Here is a 16,034-nt window from a genome sequence, read left to right on the forward strand (position 1 = left end):
TTTTATTATTGGATTTTATGGATTTATATTATATACAACTGTAAACAACTTTGACAGGCATTTTTGCCTTAAAAATGGTCTAATCTATTAAATAAAATATTTATATATAAAAAAGTAGGAAAGCTGTTCTGAATTCTGAGAGTCATGACTGAGAAATGATGTCTTATGCCTACCCTGCCACACATTTGACAGTGGAGCAGGTTAAAAAATAGCAAGCCAAATAATTTGTTGGTATTTTTTAAAAGAAATGCAAAATAAGTATTTTAAAATATTAAATTACTTTTAAATAAGTAATTTTAAATATTTTGAATTCCACAGAGAGCTTTGCTTATGTGGACTGCCTTATTTTGTTCAGCATCAGGTAATACTCTACGACACAGCAGGAACTTGCATTTTGAGCTCCCCTGACATTATAGAGCAGTGGTGGGGAACTTGTGGCTTATGGAAGCTGAAGATTCTGGACCATTGGCAATGTTGACAGGGGCTGATGGGAGTTAGAGTCCAGCAGTATCTGGAGGGCCACATGCTCCCTAGCCACGCTGTAGAGGTGTCTCTTCTTTGTGTGTAGCTCCACATGGATGTCAGAGCCCCTGTGAGTGCACTGAGGCAGCTTAATCAGAAATAATCCACACACTCAGGTAAGGGAGTTGTTAAATACTGTTGATTTTCATGAGTCCAATATATATGTTTGTAAATTAGGCCAGAATCTCACAGATTGATTGCTTTTGTCAAAACACAAAAATAAGGGAGTGGACACATTTTTTAAAGAAGTAATGTTTCCAGTTCACTACATTTACATGTTGCAACATGCTAGCCATCAGTGCTCCTACTTAAACAAATGCATTGTGAAATATCTCCTGGGAGACCATGTCTGCTTCCGAAGTAGTTAACCATCTGAATTGCTTCTTACCCTACGTCATATTTGAAAGATTCCAGGGATCATGGAAATAAGTGAATGCTGAGCCTTTTTAATCTGTCAAACAAGCTAGCTCTGGAGAGGTTATGCGTTTCAAATGAGAAACTATTTCATGCCTATTTGGAGATTACTCTGTGTGGGTTTTTGCTAGCTCCTCTTGCTGAGAGCATCACTTGGAATAACTGCTGTCATTTTAAGATGCTGGTTTCTGTTCCTGCGTTTCGGAAGTGTAAATACTCATGTTAGAGCTTCAGTTGCCACATTTGTGTGACTTGCACTTTGTTTCTTGCTCCGTTTCCTGGTAGAATACCTATACTAATGCAGACAAGCTACTGGAAGCAGCAGAGCAGTTGGCTCAAACTGGAGAGTGTGACCCTGAAGAGATCTACAAGGCAGCACGGCATCTGGAAGTGCGGATTCAGGACTTTGTCAGAAGAGTGGAGCAGAGGAAGCTTCTTTTGGACATGTCTGTATCCTTCCACACTCATACCAAAGAGGTAAGATGCTTACAGTGTGATCAGAGCTGCATTGAGGGGAGTGCGACCAGTTTGCCCGAGCCAAGAGGGTGCTGCAGGGGGCGCCGCAACAATGACTTAGAACAGAAAGCAAGAGACAGGGGAGCACAGAATTTTGCCATCACACAAGTGACTGCTGATATTTGACTGATGTTGCAAAGCCTGTAACACTCAAGAATGTTTTAAGTTACTTAAGCCATAATAGACTGAATGTGAAAGGTACAGCATGAAAACTCAGAAAACATTGACAACTTGTATATCTTGCAAAAATGCTGTATTTTCTCTCCTTTCATTTGTTTAATGTAAATCCAAGAAAAAGTGTTGTTGTTGTTCATTCAGTTTATATAACGCCCTTTATCAAAAGAGCCCAGGGCAGTGTACAACATTAAAAACACAGAAGTGATAAAAAGTTTTTAAAGCAAATTTACAGCAGTCTCATGAGAGGAGAGCAAGGTGACCAAGTTCATAATAATTAAATAGTAATAATGTACAATTTATACTAATTGCATTTGGTCTGAGCTCTTTTTAAAAGAATATCAATTATAATCACAGGTATAACTGAGTAGAAGTGTTTCTTGAGGAATTTCATTATAATGAAGCATCTGTTTTACTATTTCTAGTAACTTTCTAACTAAGAATTCAGATTATGATCAGAAATGGTTATACTTTCATACTATTTAAAATGGGCCCAAAATGCATGTTCCCATGTGTTTTTCAGTTGCTTGCTCAGAACGAGACTAAATGCTGTTTTAGTTCAAGTGAAAAATGTGCAAAGATAAGACACTCGAGCAGGAGACAGAGAGGACAGGGCGTTGAAATTGGAGGCCCCTGAGGGTGCAATTAAAGCATACTTCACATTTTTCCCCTTTCGACCAAAGGCTATTCAGCAATGTGTGCCTTTGGAAGATAAGTTTTATTCTGTGAGGAGAAAGGATTAATCTGAATCATTGTTTTTTCATGCACTGTAGCATCTGTGTGCCACAGCACTCTTGATCCATAAAGGCACCCGCAGGAGCTGAAGGCTTTGCCAGTATTAGCTGAATTATGTACTACAAACAAGTAATTTGTAATAAGCTGCTGCAGAGTTAGGGGAGCCTGAGCAAACAAACGTATTTGGTCACAGATAAGCTAGTGTAAAGGAAATGGTCTGCAGTGCATGGGTCTTTCTCTTCAGCATCTTGAATGGTATGAAGCACTTTTAGCTATGGATGGGACATGGAAGACAATGTGCATTCCTTTTATGAATCAAGTATCTCTTTATGGTTGGGTCTACCCACATATTCAGCTAGCCCATAACTTCTTATCACATGATGCAGTTAACAGTTGTGTATGCACACATACACCACAGTTCTTAGGCACCCCAGAACTTAAGATTTGTCTGTTGTAAATTGCTTAATATTAAATAGTTTGTTGAGGAATATGTGTGGGCTCATAATTGCCATTTGGAAATGTACAGCTCTTCTTTACTGTTACTCTGGCAGGGTATTGTCTCTCCTGAAGTGTGCTGCTTACTGTCTGGTGATTTTACTTTGTAGATCAGAGAGATAAGGAAGATACTGGGTAGGTAAAACTTAACCATCTGAAGTAGGAAAATTATTAAAAGACAGTACTGTAATGGCTTAGCCTGATACCTGTGAGTAAAATAAAAATAAAAAATAGCACTTGGAGCAGTGTAGGGATAGTGTTTACCTATTAGGTTCTAATCTCTCTTGGGTAGGGGAAGTTGTCCAGAAAAAGGAACTTGTTCAATGGAGTGTGGAGCTGGCTTTCAGTCACAGGAAACTAAGAATAATGTGAGAGTATAATTTATATCATTTGGAAGTTTCAAATGTTTGAGGGCAGGAGGAAAGGGTGGGAGACATACCCTTGTGATCTGAGACTACTAGGCTTTTAGATTAATGCACTGAGCATGTTAAGGGAGAAAATTGCACAAAAAGAATACAACTAATAGGGACTGCCCATAGGTTTCATGATTTTAATTCAGCCTTTCTAGAGCATAACATTTGCAAGCTATCCCAAAGGATAGTGCAGTGTTCTATGCATAAGCTGTCCTACCCTTATTGATGTGTATAGTTTTTTACATCTACTTTCCTTTATGTCAGCTGGTCTTTAGGCCTTTGGTGTAGAGATGATGCCGTAGAAATAGTGTTATTTCATCAAAAGCATCAAGATGGTGTTATTTTATCAAGTACAAAGTTGAAATTCTAAGCTTGTACAAAATAAGGAAAGCTGGTTGATTCAGTGAGGTTTGGTAGGATGTTTTGTTTAACCTTTTAAAAAGTTTTTGCAGAATGGTTTAGAATTGTCACAAATGATTTACTTTTGAAATTCCAGGACAGTGGTGAGGAAGTCACATAAAGCACTTGGAGATCTATCAGGATTATGTCCTGTGTCATGTTTAGCTAATGAAAATACAAAGCAGAAGGAAAATACATAGATGCTGGAGAAATTACATCCTTTGACTAAGGATTTGTGGAATGTTTCAAAGCAGCAAAAAGAGTGGGAACTTCATGGTTCCTTCCAGACAGTCTAATAAATCACTTCCTTTTCAATGCAGGGTGCTGGAACTCTTAGAAGCACACATTCTGTTGTCAACTTATCACGGCTTAAAAAATAAGCAGTAACTGTTGCCCTCTTCGGGCAGACTGATTCAGTGTTAAAACTGGCATGTGGGGTGTGTGTGTGTGCTGTGGGGACAGGAGCACTAGCTCTGTCCCTCTGTCTCCATGCCAATTGCCTTCCATGGATTAGAGGACAAACTAAAAGGTAGAACTTGGGGGTTCTAAAATGCATGGAAAGTCTCAATAAGTTCAGGATGCTCTTCACTTCAGCAGTCCCCCACCCTTCAGCTCATAGAGGGTAACTGGAGTGGCAATAAGGGGGTGCAGCTAGGGTGATCATCCCTGAAGCAGCGCCCTGCCCCCCGTGTCTACACAGTATTCGATTTTCTGAAGAGGGCTTATATTAATGCTGATTGCTTTTATCCAGTTTGCTTCTGTAAAGTAAGCATGGAATTTGGCTTGCCCTTCACCGTGTCTGTTCTTAATTACCTCCAGATTAATAATGACATAGAAATTAAAATATTATTTTGATAGGAGCATGTTTTTGTCAGTCATTCTAAAGCTACAATTCATGAGCATCTGACTCCCCAGTAGCACAATTTAATATTATGGGATGGATGAACTCTGAATCCATCACACACATTTTTGGGGACCTTGGCATGCTAACTGATGCAAGCATAGCTGCCTTAAGCATATTTGCCTCGAGTAGAGGTTATATTTAGCTGTATCGATTTGGCGCATGAAAAAATCTGAAACATCAGATTATAAGCACTACAATTTTTCCCTATGATGCAAGGACATCATTCTTGTACAGAAACATCAAAAGAGGCCTTACTTTAATGATGAATAGCTTTGAGTTCATATCTGTTTATTTCAAGAATGTCTTAGCTTACATTGTGAGATGGATTCTTGTTTTGCCCAAGAACTGTCGGCTAGAGTGAAACCGTTTCCAGGGCAGGTCCAGAATCCTCTTGTAAGGTGTTGGAAAGCTTGAATCAGAGAATCTGACAGCAGGACTCAGGCTCCTTATTTTCTTTGCCAGTAGAGTGGCTGTGAAGGAGATATTTGTGTGGTCTTTTATTCTGTTAGTGCTACCCAGATAATGGTAGCTCATCCACCTAGCAGAAGCAGATTTATTGCCAAAGCAAACGAGGGCCTGGCTAGCCTTATATACGGTAATTGTTGTCTTAGGCTTGGTTCCTCTTTCTGAGCAACTTATCATGCAGAATAGTTGCTTTGGAGACTCCTGTACTTGACCTCCCTTCTTCTGTCTTCCGTCTTTTGGAACCTAACCCAAATCTGTGCACATAGCAGACAGAAATACTTCCCTTGGCTCTCTGGAGGGCTTTGTGCTGGAGAGGAATGCACTGGAAGCCTCAGAATAGATAAGACAAAGTCTAAAGTGGCCCAGAAGACTGCACTAAGCCTCATGCCATATGCTACCAGGCCCCTGTGTGTTAAATAGGCAGTACTATTACTGCCTCCTTAGTTTACTTAAAGCCACTGAGTAGGTAGGTGCTGTGATGCCTTGTTCTACTTGCCCCTTTTGTACATAGACTGAATGCCATAATCTACTTTGATTCAATGCTTTTTAGACTTGAAACACTAGGTTCCATTCATGACATATTAATTCCAATCAACTCATCACTGTTGAATTGTTTACTTACAAATTTGGGGTGTCTTTTACCTACTAAAAGTTGTCATTTGTCCCCATATTACACATAAACTATGGCTTAATGTAGCTGTATACTGAGCTGGTACACACCACTGCAAAGCTTGAACTTCACTCCCCTCACTGTTCCTACAGCTGCTATGCTGTCAGAAGATTAGAACTAGAATCTAGCTTGTCATTATATCCAAACCCTGGCTTGTGGTAACCATGGTTTGTTTTTTGCCTACTGTTTGTGGCTTGCTTGGGACATGAATGGGAATCCTGTGAATCGATCAAAAATCACATTTTGATTGAAATGTTTCTGAAATATTTTAAATCTTATTAACAGCACAGATTCTTTGTAATGGGATTTTGCAGTCATAACTGAAGACCAGGGGACTAAAACCTTCTGAGTCAACGAAGATGTACAGTTTAATAGTTTTTAAATATGCAAATCCTTGTTGTAAAAGGTCATGCACCAGGAATAAACACTGTTAATGTAGATTCTGATGCTATCTTGCATAGGCGCCGACTCCATGGGGCCTGAGGGGGCCCGAGCCCCCTCAATAATTCGTTTGGGGGGGCTCAGCCCCCCCAATAATTTAAGAAAATTATTAAGACTCTCCTCCCTGGAAGAGAGGGGAGTGGTTGTGGGCGGGAGCCCGAGCTCCGCCTCCTGGCCGGGGGCCTTAGGCCCCGCCCCTCCTCACCTGGGCTGGCACCCACGCCCACCGGAGGCAGCCAACCAGGTGTCTCCGGTGGGCGTGTTTAGCAGCTTAATGCTGCGGGGCCAGCTCCGCCTCCTCCTCCTCGTCGTCCCGCAGCGAGTCAGGATAGTTCCCCGTTCGTTCCCAGCAGCGACGACCACGTGGATCTGACTAAGAAGAGAAGCTTTAACATAGAAGTTTTGCCTTACCTTTTCTCTACGATAGTTGATTTGGGAGGGTTGAGTGCCTCTGTGTGTGCAAGTGGAGTTTGTGTGTGTTGATTTGCTCTATCTGGGGAGTCTCTTTGTACATCCCATCTAGCCTCCTTGTTTAGCTAATTTGGAGTGTGTGTGTGTCTTCAACGTTGCTGCGCTGTTTGGGGAAAAAAGCGGGGGAGCTTTCACTGCTACGTTTTTGTGGGTGCTAATTCTACTCTGCTAATATTACCCCTCTTACTGCTAAAGGCTTTCCTTAATTGGAGAGTCTGTGGGTTTGCAGAAGCGATTGTTTAAATCTGTGGGGTGTGTCCTGAGACTGTGTGTGGATATATTGAGTGTTTGTGCGATTGCAGAAACGCTTTACTTTGAATCTGCTGGTGTGTGTGCAGAGTTCGTGGGGGGGTATATTTGCCCACCGGGTCTGTGTGTACCTCCGGAAGTTTTTCACTTCCCGGAAGCAATGCTTGTCTCTTTAAACTGCTCCTCAAGCTGCTGATTTTCAGCGGTCTTAGCATTGGTTGGGGGTGCAGGCATTGAAATTGTGCTTAAAATGGCTGAAGGTGGTCATCTCTTTGCAGACATTACATTGAGGCTGCTTACCTTACACGGACCCAAGCCTCCATTGTCCTTCAAACCCCTTGTGTCTCTCTCCGTGCTTTGTTTACCCCCACAGGCACCCTCCGCCCCCATCGTGGCTCCCTCCTGACTCTGATTTCCTTTACCAACCCCCTTCCCCCTTATGGTTGCTGGCTGTGCCTTTAATTTATAGTTTTACCCTTCCCCGTGCTGCGGCTCCCTTCTGGCTCATATTGACATTCCGTCCTATTGTTGTCGGTTGTGCCTTTATTTTATAGTTTTATTTGCCTTGCATTTATCATTATATTAGCTGTTTTCAGCATTTGTCTTACTTGGGAGACTAAGTCACCCCCTCCCCATTATCCTTCGCCCTCCACTCCCCCCCTCCCCCCAATAATTTAAGAAAATTATTAACTGAAAAGAGTGGTGTGAATCATGATAGTGGTTTTTTTTTAAATAAATTTTTATTGGTTTTCCAAACACAAAATAAAAACAAACAATGCACAATACACAGACATACAAACATATAAACATGTATAATTTCATACACTTGTTTTCATACACCTTACTTCCCGGACTTCCCCATACCTCCCTTTTTCTGCTTCCTTGTTTTACATTTCTTCAGCAACTCCTCCAATTAACTAATTATTCAATTCAATTTCTTTTAAGTTCTTCTTTAACTTATTGATTACAGCTGCAATTCTCTATTTCCCTATTCCTTGACATCTTATCACTCCTCAATTTTACAACAGTTTTAAAGATATATTTTACATTTCTTCCAGTCTTCTTCCACTGTCTCTTTCCCCTGGTCACGGATTCTGCCAGTCATCTCCGCCAGTCCCATATAGTCAATCACCTTCGTCTGCCATTCTTCCAGCGTGGGTAGTTCTTGCGTCTTCCAATACTTTTCTAAAAGTATCCTTGCTGCCGTGGTAGCATACATAAAAAACGTCCTATCCTTCCTTAACACCAATTGGCCCACCATGCCCAAGAGAAAAGCCTCAGGTTTCTTAGGAAAAGTCCTTTTAAGGACTTAATTTCATTATAGATCATTTCCCAAAAGGCTTTAATCTTCGGACAGGTCCACCAAAGGTGGTAGAAAGTACCTTCAGCCTCATTACATTTCCAACATTTGTTATTGGGCAAATGATAAATTTTTGCAAGCTTAACTGGGGTCATATACCACCTGTAAATCATTTTCATGATATTTTCTCTTAAGGCATTACATGCCGTGAACTTAACACTGGTGGTCCATAACTGTTCCCAGTCAGCAAACATAATGTCATAATGAATCATGATAGTGTTACGGTGCTGCGGGCACACTTAGAATTTGTCCCGGTGCGCGAACCTTCGTGTAAAGTCTGGCGGGCCAGTGCTGCGGCCGCGGCGACATCAAAAGGACTGGAGCAGAATCGCCTGGAATCCTCCACCTCGCGTCGCCTTGACGCTTCGAGACATTACGACGCCACGGCTATATAAAGCCCACCCTGCTGGCGCAGTCATTCAGTGTGTTAGTTTCGTTCAGTGCATGCTGCAGACGTGTTTAGCGTTCCGACTTTAGTGATTACTTTTAAAAAACTTTAAAACTCACTAATTTTCATCTAAAATTTAGAAAACTTCCCGGGGCAGGACCCTGGTATGGGCCCCCCCAATATTTTTTATAAGTCGGCGCCCCTGCTATCTTGACCTGATTTGTTTGAGTATATTGCAAATGCATGAGTTCAGGTTGCATCATCAGGAGTAGTACTTTAGATGTATATCACATGAAAATAACTAGCTGAGAGCAAATCTTATTCTTTGCACTGAATTTATCATTTTATTTTCTCAAACTTGTTTTCCTCCTCCTCCATTCTAGGACTAACATGACTTCTATAATGTACTTTATCACCATCACTTCAGTGCTGCTTTTCACTGTGGTATACAAATTGAGTCCTTAATTCTACTGTATGATAGCCAGATGTGTAATCTACATCTCCAAAGTTTCTTACCACATGTTTATACCTTAATATCCCATATGTACAACCCCATACACCAGTGGGAAGAAATATCTGTAGCTGTGGGATTTCCCCCCACATTTACCATGAATATTTCATTTATTTATTTTATTACATGTGTAGACCACTCCTCACTTAAAAACAAAATAAATCACTCATTTACAGTACAGTAGTACCTCGGGTTAAGAACTTAATTCATTCTGAAACTGTTCTGAACCTGAGGTACCACTTTAGGTAATGGGGCCTCCCGCTGCCGCTGCACAGCCGCATGCTATCTGTTCTCATCCTGAAGCAAAGTTCTTAACCCGAGGTACTATTTCTGGGTTAGTGGAGTCTGTAACCTGAAGCGTCTGTAACTCGAGGTACCACTGTACAAATAAATATAATAAATATAATAAAATAATATTATATCAATACAATATTACAAATATTAAAACCCAATAGTACAGTACATAATCAAAGCAGCAAATATGAAACCACAATCAGAAGGTATGTACATCCACAGAAGGGGGATGCATCACTAAAATTTTATTTTGCAACTTTATGATGCTTTTCAATTATGGCAAGCCACTCTGAAAGTGATACTTGCTTGAAAAGCAGGGCTAAAATAGAATGAATGAATGGATAGAGAGAGAGAAAATAAAGCTCCTGAATGAATAGCCAATCTGATTTGTGGTGGAAATTATTTATATTGAGGGGAACCTTTATAAGGTCTCTCTTGATACAATTTTTGTACTGTTTCCTCAAAGAACAGCCCCATATATTTTAGGTAGCTTTTGTGCAGGATGTTGGAGTTAAGGGCTGCCTATCATTTTTCACATACCTCATCATAAGGATGAACAGTTTTCTGTATACTAAACAATTTGGACAAATAACTAGTTAGCTTTGAATTATTGAATCAATCTGGACTCTGTTGGAGAGAAAAATAAACTTCATTATTTAATTTCTTCAAAGGCAATGGGATAGTAGGGTAGAATTGTAATCAATACATTTATTATGTTTGGCGGGGGGGGGAGGAATCTTCACACGTGAGATCTATGCTGCAGGTTTCAAAATGACTTTGGCAAAAGCGTGGCTGACATCGCCTCAAAGAATGTTACAGACTCTTTAGGACAGCAATTTCCAAATGGTTTTTTGATTGCCACACTGGCCACAGTAGGTTTTGGGGAAGTGCATTACAAAAGACTAAGGGGCAAATGGTGCTATATGCATATGTATATGCGGCATGAAGTCCTGAAGGTTGTTTTTTAAAAGCAGAGAGGGACGTGGATGGTGCTGTGGGTTAAACCACAGAGCCTAGAACTTGCCGATCAGAAGGTCAGCAGTTCAAATCCCCGCGACGGGGTAAGCTCCCATTGCTCAGTCCCTGCTCCTGCCAACCTAGCAGTTCGAAAGCACATCAAATTGCAAGTAGATAAATAGGTACCGCTCCAGTGGGAAGGTAACGGTGTTTCCGTGCGCTGCTCTGGTTCGCCAGAAGCTGCTTAGTCATGCTGGCCACATGACCGGAATCTGTACACTGGCTCTCTCAGCTAATAAAGCGAGATGAGCACCGCAACCCCAGAGTCGGCCACGACTGGACCTAATGGTCAGGGGTCCCTTTACCTTTAATGAGGGAAAAGGTTGGCCCTGCCAATGCTTTTGCCAAACTCTGCAGTAACTTGGGTGCTCCTCTAAGTTCTGCTGCGGTGGGGTGGGCACAGCACCGCCTGAAGCAGGTGCTTCACCCCCTAAGCATAGGCAAGCCAGCTCTGAAGGAGTAACATTCTCCTTCGTAGGTTGATCATGTAATGTGTATCACATTCAGGTAAGATATGTTAATGAGACATATATTCTGCTCGTGAAGTCGGAGGAGTGAATTTATTATTTTATGGTGTCAATATTTAGAAGATTGATCATAAGCTAAGCTTCTGCACAAAGGAAACAGAAAATAGCTGAAAGTTAACCACAAAAATTTTGGAATCTGCTTTTCTTCATTACACCTTAATATTCCATACATTTCAGAATATGATATGCTCACAGTCTATATGAGAACTAGAATCTAGTATTCATACAGGTGGGTGGGGTATTATATACCTACCAGTATTTTAACATTTTGATTATCTTCTTAATAAAAAGACAGTAAATTACAGCCCATTCCATATGTGCTCATACTGTGCATTCATTTTAATATGAGATTTCAGATTACTTCATCTAATATATTGGTTGCTCAATACATGTAATTTTCAGTGTCCTTTAGCATCTGACATGGTGTGCTTTGTAGTACTCTGATTAATACTCTTTGAGCTAGCTTTAGAGGATTAAAGGGTTAAAACAATCCCTTTTTCTTCCCCCGCTTCCCCCCCCCCACACTCCATTTGTGTTCCTTTTGTCCTTCCATTTGTGTTCCTTTCCTCCTTTACAGCTGTGGACATGGATGGAAGACCTGCAGAAGGAGCTCTTGGAAGATGTTTGTGCTGACTCAGTGGATGCTGTTCAAGAACTCATTAAGCAGTTCCAGCAGCAGCAAACAGCTACCCTCGATGCAACCCTCAATGTAATCAAAGAAGGTGAAGATCTAATCCAGCAGCTCAGGTAAGTTCATCACACTGCATCAGAGGCACAATGAACAGAGGCAGGATAACTTAGAATTTAATGTGAGAATTAATCACTGCCCTGCTACGATTCAGAATATTTTATTTTATTGAAACTGCAAGGAATGATTTGTAGAGACTGGTAAAAATAGTCTTAAATCACTTTGAGCCACTGTGTGTAATGGATGAGAAGAACTGTAGATAAGGTAAAGTGAGTATGATTAAATGGTTACTGTATACATATTTTTAAAGTAGATATTTACAGAATATTGTTAAACTGTTATGAAGTGAGACCTGGTGATTTATTTGCTTACTCCTGCTAGGGATTGTCTGGCAGCTACTGAGGAAAACGCGTAGATTCAAATAACACTGAATGCAATATTTTACTTCCTGTAGGAGTTTTGTGTTTGCATGTGGAGTATTCATATCATCACATAGTGCCTGCTACTGGCAACAGAGTGTCTGCTGTTATCATCATGGTTGTGTGTTTTGCCCCATGAGGTGTTTTAACTCTCTGAATTTTAGTTTTGATGGATGTTTTAGTTTATATCTGTCTGGTTGGTCTGATTTTATGTTTTACTTTCTTTTTGTCTGTTTAAGTAGTACATTGCCCTGAGAACCCCAGCTATAGCATCACTAAGAGGTGATGGATGAATGAAAATAATAAAATAAATAATAAATTATGGTGTGACTCGGCCTGTATTCAGACAGTACTTGTTTCCATTTTCATGACATTTCCTTTCCTGATAATTTATGTGTTTCATTTGATCTTTCATACAACGTAAAAGCCACTCTTAGAAATCAAGCAGAATCTAGTGGAAGTTTAGTGCTAATTTTCATGATAATTGCTTCCAGAAAAAAATCCGTTTTCAACCCTGTTAACCTGGAATATTAGAGGAACATTTGTACTGTAATTTTCCTGTGGTTTTCATACATCGTGCCACTGCCATTCATGTGATGAAATTTGGGTATTCCAGCATACAGTGCTTTCTCACCATTTTCATGGCTGGGTTATGGGGGCACAGAAGTGCACATGTGCATAAAGGGTGGCAGTATGGTTGATGGTGTCCACTCTTGCACCACAGCATGCCCTGTTGTGAATTAAACTTAGCATAACTTCTACCATGTGTTAATGTAAGTCAACTCTTATTCGATTTTAATTAACACAGTGCAGTAACAGAAGCAGTCTCCAGCAATCACCCTCCTGCCATTCAATTTACTTTTTTTGCTTTCTGAGAAGTGGATCCACCTTTCATCACGAGGAGTATGTAGTCATCTGACTGCAAGTTCTGACTGGCCATAGACTCCTTGTTATATCCCTGCCTCTATAAGGCAGGAAATTTATAACATGTCTGTAATGGCCGAGTACTTGAATTAATTAACATATAATGTCCAGCTGGCTTTAATTAAATCACACTTTGTGCCAGAGCCAATGTCTTTCAGACATTCTCTTTCATATAACTGGGACCTGCTCAATCTCTCAGGCTGTTCAGTGCTCTTCTTCAGTTCCATGCCACTGATTCCCAAGACTGCTCCAAACTCATGGATGCTTACAGGAGGAGCACTTCCTCAGCCTTAGATGAAACCTACCCTTGCCTCCTTCCCCATCTCACTGCTTCTCAGCCATATTTGCTATTTTTCTCTTTTGGAGTAGTCAGGACCTTGTGGGAAGCACAAAACTGTGTCATCCCAAAAGGAAACTCCCCCCTCCTACTTTTAAACTTTATTGGGACAGGTTTCTATGAATCCAGGGTGGAATTCGATGCAGCCAGGATAAGCCTCAGCTGAAGGTTAGTTGGACCATCCAAGCAGTAAGCAGAGACAGATTAATCTGTCTCTGGTTAACTGCCTGAAATACCATTGCATCCCAGATGTTCACTGTGACTCTGTACTGTTAAGTCACAGTGAAAATCCAGGGAGCTGTTTCTGTTCTATCCTTTTGGGGACAGGTATTTAATGTGTTTCCACCCACCTTGGCTCCTCCCCAACTTTTCATATTTCTCAGATCTTGTTTACCTACATCAGCCTTCGCCAACATCTGACCTCCAGATGTTTTGGACTGCAGCTCCCCTCCGCACAGCTGTGCTGGCTGGGGCTTATGAAAGCTGTAGCCCAGAACCAGGTTGGCAAAGGCTATCACAAGATCTGTAATGTTGCTATTTGCATGTGAACTTTCCCCCTTCCTGGTGTTTTTGGCTAACCCACTGCATTTCTGAATACCCATCCTAAATTTCCATATAAGGAAATTCTCTGCCTTTTAGACTCTCTGTCACTATCTCTTTACTAGCAGCTAAGTTTATAGTCCAGGCAGTGTGGGTTTGTGTGGCCTCATGCTGAATCAATCACCTTTATCCTTCTGTATTGCTGAATACTGGTGGACCATGTTGCAAAGCCATTATACTTTCTGCCTGCCATTTTGTGCAAATAAACTCCCCCCCCCATTTGGATTGGTATTTAATTAGTTTTGCCAATTCCCCCCAAATAAGCAAAACAACGTTGGTATTTGCAGAGTAATTGTGTCCATTGCAACAACAACTGTGGAGAGTAATTTTCCACAGCAAAAGTGCCCAATGTGATAGATATATGTCATCATGTGTGCATGATAAGAGTTCACATGTATGTATAGATGCTTGAGTTTTTTTCTTGTTTTGTTCTATTTTAATATCACTTCTATTTAACTTTTTTTACTGGTTGCAGAAATCTGTAAATATTTAATAAATGAATTAAATTGAAAGGGAGGCCAGTTTCTCACTTTTGATATTGCAGTCAGTGGACAGGAGAACACTAGTGACTGTCAGCACCACCCCAAATTTCCCTTGCAACTGGGCATGAAGGTGGGCGAAAATAAACTTCACAAATCATGTGACCCTATCACTAAAAATAGCTGAAATACACTTTTTCAGCTTGTAACTGGGACCTCCACAAAATATTAGCAGTGGTATGGCAACTGTTTGCCCTTAGCATTGATCAGCTGGTCAGAAATCATGCCATCGCCCTTGATCCATGCATTATTTCGTCATGGTTAAAAAACAGAAAAAAACTACTTGAAATTTGCTCTCACATTCCTATCACTAAGGTATAAATTGGTTCTATTGGTCCTAAGTGTCTTGTTCTGCTGGGGCTACAGGCCCACAGTGGAAGTGGTAAGAAATACCAGAACCTCTTGCAATCCAGGGTAAAGCAAGACAAAGCAAGGCAAATCAGGACCTTGGGCAGCTCCCACTGGTCCCTGCTGAATTTAGGAAGATGTCTCAGCAGATATTTTCCTGAAACCCTAAAAAGACTGGCAGAACTTAATATTCCAGTGGCACAACTCCCCCAGGGGAGCTGTTTGCAGTATTTAATGGGCCTGCAGCCTGTTCTACAATTGCATGCTCCGGCATGGTGTTAAGAGTAGGAGAGGCTGTGTGGGAATCAACCTCAGACTCTGAGGATAATGGAAGAGCCATGTTCTCAGGCCAAGGAAGTGTAGAACTGAGTGCAGAGGGATCCTCCTCAAGTCAGAGTCTGCCTTTGGTCAAAACTGGGATCCTGAGGCAGGGGATATAACACCAGGACAATATCATGCAGATAAGAGTTCTGAGTGTCCATGGGTCCCATTAAATTCTATAGAGCAAAGTCAAAATAAAAAAAATTCCTTCCAGTAGCACCTTAAAGACCAACTAAGTTAGTTCTTGGTATGAGCTTTCGTGTGCATGCACACTTCTTCAGATACACTGAAACAGAAGTTGCCAGATCCTTCTATATAGTGAGAAGGTGGGGAGGGGTGTTACTCAGAAGGGTGGTGGGAATGGGAGATAGGCAGATAGCTGAGAGAGCCTGTTGACGATTCTTAACGACTGTAATAGGTCTTACAGGAAAAGGCAAGGGGTGAGAAGGTGAGAAATGGTTTAGTCATGTATAGTGAGATAAGAATCCAATGTCTTTGTTCAGCCCAGGTCTTTCCATGGTTTTAAGTTTGGTAATGAGTTGTAATTGAGCAAAGTGAGCAAAGTGAGAGGGATGCAATTAGCAATACTTTGCAGGAAGAAGAACAACCTACTTTGCCCCATACAAAATTAACATCAGCAGGGGCAGACTTGGCCTGCTCAACACACTCCATTAAGTGTTTCTTAGTGGTACTCCTACAAGCAATTGTAACAAAATAGATGGTGCTATGCTTCTCCCCTCCCCTCAGATGAATACAAATTTAATGGTGGAAAGTAATATCTCTCTCACACATCTCTTTGCGCATATATATATACACACATATATATGCAGCTGCCAATAATTTTTTGGGTGTGTGTGTGTGTGTGTGTGTGTTGAGTTCATAATGAAACCTGA

The 16,034-nt window shown here is 41.0% G+C and overlaps 1 protein-coding gene across 14 annotated transcripts in view; it reads left to right on the forward strand.

The window, feature by feature from the left end:
- Positions 1-16,034, forward strand: part of KALRN (kalirin RhoGEF kinase) — a 508,727-nt gene that overhangs the window by 325,018 nt on the left and 167,675 nt on the right. For all 14 annotated transcript variants that reach the window (XM_082234876.1, XM_082234882.1, XM_082234887.1 and 11 more), the window contains 2 exons: positions 1,222-1,413; positions 11,543-11,712. In XM_082234876.1, the coding sequence (XP_082091002.1) occupies positions 1,222-1,413; positions 11,543-11,712 (362 nt within the window). The remainder of the gene's footprint in view (positions 1-1,221; positions 1,414-11,542; positions 11,713-16,034) is intronic.

Source organism: Podarcis vaucheri, assembly GCF_965113315.1.
Source record: "Podarcis vaucheri genome assembly, chromosome: 1".
Lineage (NCBI taxonomy): Eukaryota > Metazoa > Chordata > Lepidosauria > Squamata > Lacertidae > Podarcis > Podarcis vaucheri.